Here is a 9,123-nt window from a genome sequence, read left to right as displayed (position 1 = left end):
GCCTTTATTCTCGTACCGTTAATATTAAAGCGTTACTTACACAATTGTTTTATTTGTTGACGAAACCAAAAGTAAATTAAGTAAAGAAAGAGATGGGCACGAACGTTAGCAATTTAAAATAAAATCAGAAGTGACAATAAAACGAGGTTATAGAAGTCGAAGGCAATTCTTCACTTTCATATAAGTAGTATCGGCACGGTCTGGAAAGGTGGAATATACGACGGAAGTGTATCATCACTGGAGTCGTGACTACGCCCGGTTTCAATTACATGATACTGCATATATCACGTGGTACTAAATGGCGCGACATATCCATACGTCACCACCTGTAACGAGGTTCTCCATATCACCTATAGTATGACGTCATACTAAGGAATATTTTAAATATATTTGTTGGAGAAGGAAAACAATTCGAAGAGGGGGTTGGATCTTATGAATCGGTATTTAAGCGACTTCAAATTATGTAAGCAGCATGAACGTAAATATATTTTTTCAGACTTAATAACATAATATTTAATATTAATATCGATGTCGGTCTGTCCCTACGACCGCGTGGGTCATATGACGTCATGTTGTTTGATGCCATATTGTTGTGACGATGACGCCATACTATGGGTGATACAAATTAATAATAAAGTGACATAGAAATAACACGTGATATGTTGTAACGTTGCAGTATCATGTAATTGGAATCGGAAGAAGCCACGCCTCCAATAATGGCACTTAGTAGTAGTCACTTCGTTAGAAGTAGCCACTTCCGTTCTATATTCTACCGTTCCAGACAGACCGTGCGGATATTATTCACGAACTTATCATAAACACCACAAATGACTAAGGTGACAGTTTTTTTTTTTCATATAATTTTTATTCCAATATGAATTTGGGGTTAGAATTACCCTTAGGTAGCCAAAATGGCGGCCCTTCCGGTAACCTCGACGCCATGTTCGTTTAGAGAAGAAATATAGATGGCGCTGATCATACAGATGATTTCATATGCTAATTTTCTTTAAAAATCTTCATTGGGAAATAATGATGAAATATTCCAATTTTTACTTTGGTTACGTTGAAGATGGATGGTGCGTTTTGTTATCTTTTAGAATATAGTTTGTGTTTTTTTAAAGTTTGTACAATTTTCTTGTATTCCGGGGCAGCGCAACGGGATGACCGAAACAGCGACGACGAGGTAGAAGATCACCGCAGGTGCAGACAGCCGATGAAGCGGCGAGTGAATGAAACCGAGGATGCAGTTTTCCTTAGGTCTAAAATTAAACTCTTACTCCAGGCCGAATCTGTTGGAACCACTACCACTTATAGACGGTTTTCATCTATTACGGTGAATTTTTAATATTTCGTATCTTATCCAAAAATACGAAATGAAACCAAATGCAAGGAAAAAAGTAAGTATCAAACTTTAGTTATTGTTCGATTTAGACATTGTCGCGATTTAGTTGTTGACGTTCGCCATCTTGTTTGCATATGTGCATGCGCAAACAAGAAAGCGACTGCCGCCATTTTGGCTACCTATGGTAAATCTAACCGGCCAATAGAATATTATCACGAAACCAATTGACAATGCCCCACGACCTTTCAGAAATAACGAAATTAGTTTTGAGTATTTTAAATTTATATAGAAATTTTGAAAGTGTATATTCGAGTTCTTAAATTATTTCTTTTTATTAGTAAATTAGCAGATATGTGCGGCATTACCCGGCAGAAAAGTTAAAAGGATAAACTTTAAAATTAAAACTATATTACCTACGCACTCTTCGTAGGTTAAAATAACTAGGAGGTCAAATCGGGAAGAGAGAGGGGCATTCAGATTTCATGGAAGTCTGTATTTTCCTCTGAGTCCTACAGAATAAGTATAAGAAATTCGGTACAGGCAAAAAGTTTAGAAGTTACGAACGAGGATAAAATCAGTAGAGGGGTGGAATATCCAGGTTTAATGGTAGTCTAAATTTCCTTCAAAGTGCCAGAGAACAAGAAAGAAAAAATTGGTGAAGATCCACTAAAAAGCTAAGAACAGAGAGACTCAAATATCCCATTATATATATATATATATATACAGGTAACTCCCTAACACGGGAGTTATGTTCCAAAAAATTGCCGTGTTATGCGAATCCGTGTTATAGAAACAAAGAACTAGTGCGAAAAGGAGGGTTAGGTTCCAAAAATTAAAAAAATATGCTATTGTATTTTTATTATTAAAGCTACTTTTTGATATCAAAAATGTCCTCCGATAGTTTTTTAATATTTTTAATGAATAGATTTTATTATATATACGTTTAATTAAGTCGGGAGGCGGAAATCGCAATAAAAATTTGAATTTTTTAAAAGTATTTAAAAATATACGGCCAGCTAGTATTCACCCTACTTTAAATCCTTGTCCTCCCGAGATGTCTATGAGAATGTCCCGTGAAATACAACACCAGCTGTTCTTAAGGTCATCCAGCTGTGTAAACAATGACTCATCAGTGTCAAATTTCGCAGAAAGGCGAGACAATGGAAAATAAAGTTTGAAACTTCTTCTTCAAAAGTAACGCATTTCTTTCGTTTTTTTCAGTTTTAAGTATTTTTTTTATGTTTAATTACATTAATATCAAAAATTGCTGGAAACTAAAGCGATTAAACTGCAATGATATTTTAACGATTTTAACTGTAAATACATAATTTTAAGCGAAAAATATATATGTATGAACACAACCTAAAGAAAATTCCGGATGTCATGGTATGTCATAACTTATTATGATAAAACATTTGTAATGTAAGAAATTTATAATATGTTTTATTGTGTAGCCGACGGATGACGGGTCTTTGCCCGAAACGCGTATTGGCCTGTAGAAGATTCAAAATAAAGATTATGTAAATTGCCTTGTGTCTATTAATGCACCTAGTCATGAAGAAAAAAAAAACAAATAAGACACAAAGGAAACAAATAAAAAACAAAGGAAGACACGGTCTCGGAAATACATAAGTTATAAGCCTAATTTCCAACGTTTGAATCAAATGAATGGAACAGAATATAACGCTTAGATAACGAAAGTAAAGTCAAATCTGCGCACGTGTAAATCTGACAGACAGAAAAAAGTCCTAATTGCGCAAAACATCAAGAACATCATAAAACAAGTAACAAACAAAAAACACTGCAAAATAGAGTTTAAAAAGAGCTCCTACTTTATCTAGTACTAAATGTTACCCGCGACTTCGTCCGCGCGAATTTTGCAAACAAACCCCATTTATATTCAGTATTTCAACAACCATAGTAATTATTATATGACACCTACCGCTGAGAATAAAATGCTTTCAATTTTTCAAGTTTTCAATTTGATCAATTTTCTGAAACGTTTATAATTGTTCTATAATCAAATATTTACAAATATTTACTGGGGCTTTACAATTTAGGAACACCATTTAAAAAAGCGCGATAGTTACGTTTCACATATGTATATTCACATACAAAACCTGATCGCCAAGTCGATTAAGACCTCTTCCTAATGCTCTGGGGTTTCCGGGATTGAATGCAAACAGGCAACTCTCATAAATTTTTTAAAGATAGGTCCATACCCATATTTCACTGAAACAGACCACCAAATCTATGCCAGTAATTTATGTGGAGCCCAGTTCCTCACAATCTGGTGGTCTCTATTGTTGGCCTGACCGAACCCACGATGAGTATCTTTAATTAAAAAAAGCCCCCATTCCTTCCCACAGGACGGATATATTTATAACTGAAGTAAAAAGTGAGATAGGTGTAGTAGGTAATGTAAATAAAATTTACATTACATACTACACCTATCAACTAAAATGATAGAAATAAAGCCAAGTGTTTATTTATAACTCAAATGTGAGTTCGAAGTCCAGAGTTAAGTAATGAGAACTGTTGTTTAACAAGATTGTATTGTACTTTGGAATGTATATGTTACGGTAAATAAGACTTATACAACAAATATAAAATTTAATTTAAACTCTTTAAATACCAGTTGCTATGCTGTAAATACATTTTACAGCGTAGCATCAAATATATTAAATACATGCATACCAACATTCTTCTAAAAATAGAATTTTTATTCAATATGTAAATATCTAATGTAATCGGTAAACAGTAGTTTGGTAAATAGAACCTTCCAGGAAGACATTCTATGACATAACAAATTCAATTTATTTCAAATTTTTAATTCTAAAATGCCAATTCAAGTATAGGCACGTAAAAAATATTCGAACAACTACACGCGTCCAGACGTTCGTCATGCGCATTTCTTCAGTGGTATTATCTTCTCGGACAATCGTTGGCTAAATATGGAATGATTGCATGAGCAAACTATTCCATTTACTTCAGAAAATGGTGAATAAATGCTTCTATTGCTTTTTTAGACCAACGTTTGCCGTAACAGATATGTTAGGAGGGATCTTGGTTCGTCCTTGTAAATGCCGTTCGGTAAGCAAACGTAAGCGAAAGGTTTTGTTGGTTTATTCAGTATTCATTCAGTTATTATATTTCCTTCATTTTTGTATCGTAATTGATAGTAACCTCTCTCGATTCCCTGATTACGATGTAAATTTCTTTCGATGCGTTCTCAAAAATAGAATAGGTAAGAGTAACTATGCCCTCTTTGTTCACATCATATTTTTTATTGAGTCTTTAGGAGCAACTGTAGGGTATTTTGTACTGAAAACAAGAAAATTCGACAAAATACCTATTAAAATACCAAATAATAGAGAGGAAATATTACGACGCTTTCAAAATTATCTGCTTGCGTTCTCTGGCCTGTACTTTCTGATACTTACGACAGGAAATACAATGTTTTCAGGTTTCGTTGCCGAAGGTATCGAAGCTACTTCTACAAAATTCAGGGGTATTGTATGCGCCGTTATTTTAAATATTAGCTTCGTGTACGAGTTAGCTCTGTTGACGTCTGTATTAATGATAGGATTCATAATTTTGGTTTCTACGAAACAAGCATTCGGTTGTCTTTCCGAACGACTATATTTGGCAAATGTTAATAGTAACGAATACAAGATCGATTATATCATGTCTGAACACGCCGAAATTTGTCGATTTTTTGATAAAGTTAATGATACTTGGAAAGATATGTTTGCTTTAGTTTATGGTATTGGTATGCTCGTGCTTGGACTATTGGTTTATAATAATGTTTACAAAACTCAAAATCCGGAAATTCAATGGTTAAACGATATCGCTTCGATCATCTTTATACTTATCGTACTTTATGCTTCGTTTGTAACATCACATGTGATTAATTCGGTGAGTTAAACTTATTTATTCAATAAAATTATTAATTTTTTTATTAAAAATTCAAACTTTAAATATTTTCAGATCTATGATAACTTTCAAGAAATCCGAAAACTTAATATAAATTCTTCTCGGATAACGTATAAACTTAAGGTTTGGTGTTCATTGTATTTGCTATTATATTTCAATTTACAGCAAGATATTGAAAGATAAATTTCCAATCTAGCTGATTTGTTTCATGAAATTCTTTCGTGAAAATGCCATCGGATTCAATTGCGGAGATATGTTCATTATAACAAAAGACATTCCCATTCAGGTAATTGTTTTTAATAATTTAGTCGATAATGTTCAGCCGTTATTGTAAATAATAATATGTAAATTTCATTATTATCTTTACATAGGTGTAATTGCATATACTGTAAGGTCTCTTTTTATGCGGTGGATACGTTCTACAGAAAAGCGCATATAAAAAATTCGCATAAAAAAAGACTTTGCTTGCCTTGAAAAAGTAGGGATACGTTCTGTAATTTTCTAAAATTGCATAAAACCAAAACAACCAGTTAAAATTAACTTAAAACCGCATATAAAAGTTTGCAGAAATTAAAAGAAATAGGCTGCTTAATAAATTACTTCGAATGTCTGAAAGAAATTCCTAAGAAATGAATGCTAAGGAGGGTATAAAATTGGCCCGCTTTCCTTGAAGTCAGAACCTTGAGAACTACGCACTTAGTTCGATGATCTTCGTACACCATTATAATTTGTGTTCCTTGTCAGATTGGGACTGAAAATCAATGAGATCGACCTGACAACGGGAATTAAATTCAGAAAAAAAATATAATGAATATATGTGAACGGATCTTTCCCTGAAATATTAAATTAAACCTTCGGTATCTGTGAATGCATGGTTTTGTATTGCAAATAACATCATCACAAATCACGTAATTTGCAAACTCAAACTCGTGTATACATTTCTTTACGGTAGACCTATATAATTTTCATTGTTTATGATACACCGGTTTAGCACCACACTGTAATTAGTGCCCATTTCAGAGCCCTTTAAATTGAAATTTGACTGTAAACAGGATGAACCCAGGTCGGACGTGATCCTTAACCATAGAATATAACTGGCTTTTCTCCTTCACCAAATAATGATTGATGTAAAAATGTGAGATCCTAAGCCAGGGGCATCTTTTAAAACTTTTCCAAGAGGGAGCAAAGAGATATACTTTCGTTATCATAATTATTGCTTAAATTAAGCTTATATCAGATAATTAATCGTACTACTGAGTGAGGCAGAGAATATAATTTCCTGACAATCCTTAAAGAATTAATTATAAGGTTTCATTTCTAAACCATTCACCATTGGTTAAAAGGCTTGATCCATTGGAGGCAAATTACCAATTCTTTCAGCGGACGACTGTGCTCTAAGCTATAGTTTCATAATGGGAGATCCTAGTTTATTCACATAACTAGTAAATGGGCACAAATTTATGTGCTACTAGTACCACTATAAAAAGTCCAGAGATAATGCTTTGATTCTCTCCCTCCCCATGGTGTACAGTACAATGATGTACTTTTCGCTATCCCTCTCCTTCTCTTACACGTAATTAATGGGCGGCCCCTAACGCTTCGTAACATTGTTGCACATATCCATGTCCAAAATTGAGCAACCGCGTTAATTGTACTAAGAAATAATGCACAGCATAATGTACCGAACGTTACATTATTTTATTAATTACATGATTAACGTTAATAAAATAAGCAGTGATAATGGAATAATAAAAGCAGTGACATAAACAGTACGGTTCACTTGGACGGCGCTAAGGTAAGGCGAAGGGGACGCCAGTCCATCCTAAAAAAGCTCTTCCCACACTCTTCCGTCCACCCTGAAATAATGATTTATTCGAGTCTACCTATAGTGACCTATACAGATCATTATTGGAGGATTCTATATTGTTGAATTTATTGTTTGCCGAGTAACTGCATGCTCTCAAAAACCTTCTTTCCACTTATAAATCCTCAAAACCGATTGATGTTTTAAAAATTAGTTTGTCTGAAGATACTGTAAATGCGCAGATAACACCCGCTCCACTAAAACAATGTTTCGTCCTCCCAGAGTGAAAATCCTAACGTCATTACTAACTATGTCACATTTTAGAAACAAAAATGAATCGTTTCGTTACCTAAAGGTTGAGACTCTAACATCACATAGCGATTTTTGTAAGTGTTCCTACTTCCTTGTAAGGCATCTTAACGATTACCTGTATACCCACTCACCCATATCTGCCTTAGGCAATTTATGGACAGCCTCAGTAATGAAGTATTTGAATAAAAGAGAAATTCGATCTTTACAATGGTTAACGAACTTTAGGACTTTAGTTAGATTCGAAAACAAATTTCGTCACGTTTTTCAATATAATTTTGAAAATCTAGTTACAAACTACTAATGGTCACATTTTTTTTGTTTTTTATTTTTTCTAAAATAAATATTTTTCTTCTACTACTACCTTATTTATTTAAAACGTAATATATTTTTTTAATTGATTTTATATATTTTTCTATGAAATAATCATATAATTTCAATTTTACAGTATCTTTCTATCGCATCTAGCTGGTTTGATACTGATATTTCTGTACACACCATTAGTAGAACCATTTCTCTTTACTGGGGAATCCAGTAGTTTACCAGCTCTTCGACGACGTTACCTTCTCACTTGTAAACACGTGTTAAAATGGTACGCGGGTGACATTTGGAATCCAAAGGATTCGGCTTATAAATCCATTCTTACAGTCAGGAATATGCACAAAAATGTAGCTATTCAAATGGATTCTCCAACGAGTAGTCTGAAAGCTCCGGAAGGGATGTTGTTTTTTTCACAAGCAGGAATGTTAGCTACTCAGTTTGCTTTTATCGGTTGGTTAACATGTTTTCCCAAAGAAGTAGGATTGTACTGCGACAAAGACGATCTGGAATGCATTCTTCACTTTTGGAGATGCATCGGCTATCTTTTAGGAATGGATGACAAATACAATATATGTGATGGAAATTATGAAGAGACTGTTGTATTATTTAAAGAAATTATAGAAGAAGAAATAAAGATAGGTATGAGGAATCCCAGGAAAGAAGGGTTGAAAATGAGCAAAGATATTGTAACAGCTTTGAGTACAGTGATTCCTTTACTGAGTTGGAATGCCCTGAAGAAATACTGGTTCGAAAACATTGACTTTCCGGTTGATTTTACTTTGAATTTTTATGATATTGTCTGTTTTTGGTTTTATAAATTGCTGTGTAAAATAATTTTAAGGTTTAGTCAAACAATGAAATTAACTAATTATTTATTCAAATGTTACATAAAGAAATTTAATGTAATTAACTTTTAATCATTATGATGTAGCCTATTAATTACAACAGCGACTGTTATAAGTGACTAAGGAATATGTTAAATAACTCGGGTCGAAAACTTTTGTATTTATAATTTTTAAAAACATATGTAAATATTAACAGTTATTTTATAGAAAGAAAATAAATTAGTAATAAAAATATAATTACCAGTAATTTTGCTTTGTAAAACAATAAATTGGTAAGAAATATTTTAGTTTGCAGAAAGAATTTAATTTAAAATGATAAATTATATGAAATTTGCTAAATGCAGGGTGGTTCAAAAGTGAGTTAACCGAGGTATAGGCCTACAGTTTTAAGATTATTTTAAGAGCGATTAAAACCAGTCTGGGGAAAACTGCATGTTGTTATTTGTGATTCACCAACATTCAACATGTTTATTGGAAGCGACTATACTTCTGTTAACCGACTTTTAGGGACGGCCGGATGGCCGAGCGGTTAAGGTGGCGGCCTACCGCTCTGGGGGACACATATC

At 33.4% G+C, this 9,123-nt stretch overlaps 1 protein-coding gene across 1 annotated transcript; it reads left to right on the top strand.

Moving 5' to 3' along the window:
• Positions 1-4,537: 4,537 nt before the first annotated feature.
• LOC111615850 lies at positions 4,538-8,777 on the top strand. The gene is made up of 5 exons (XM_023357283.1): positions 4,538-4,552; positions 4,637-5,260; positions 5,333-5,401; positions 5,475-5,564; positions 7,832-8,777. Exons 2-5 carry the CDS (start codon positions 4,799-4,801, stop codon positions 8,627-8,629), a joined length of 1,419 nt encoding a protein of 472 aa, XP_023213051.1. The 5' UTR covers positions 4,538-4,552; positions 4,637-4,798; the 3' UTR covers positions 8,630-8,777.
• Positions 8,778-9,123: the final 346 nt, after the last annotated feature.

This window comes from Centruroides sculpturatus, unplaced genomic scaffold, assembly GCF_000671375.1.
Source record: "Centruroides sculpturatus isolate CEXI.00-Female unplaced genomic scaffold, Cexi_2.0 scaffold2667, whole genome shotgun sequence".
NCBI lineage: Eukaryota > Metazoa > Arthropoda > Arachnida > Scorpiones > Buthidae > Centruroides > Centruroides sculpturatus.
Note: the sequence above shows the minus strand (reverse complement) of the source record. Positions and strands in the feature narration are given on the sequence as shown.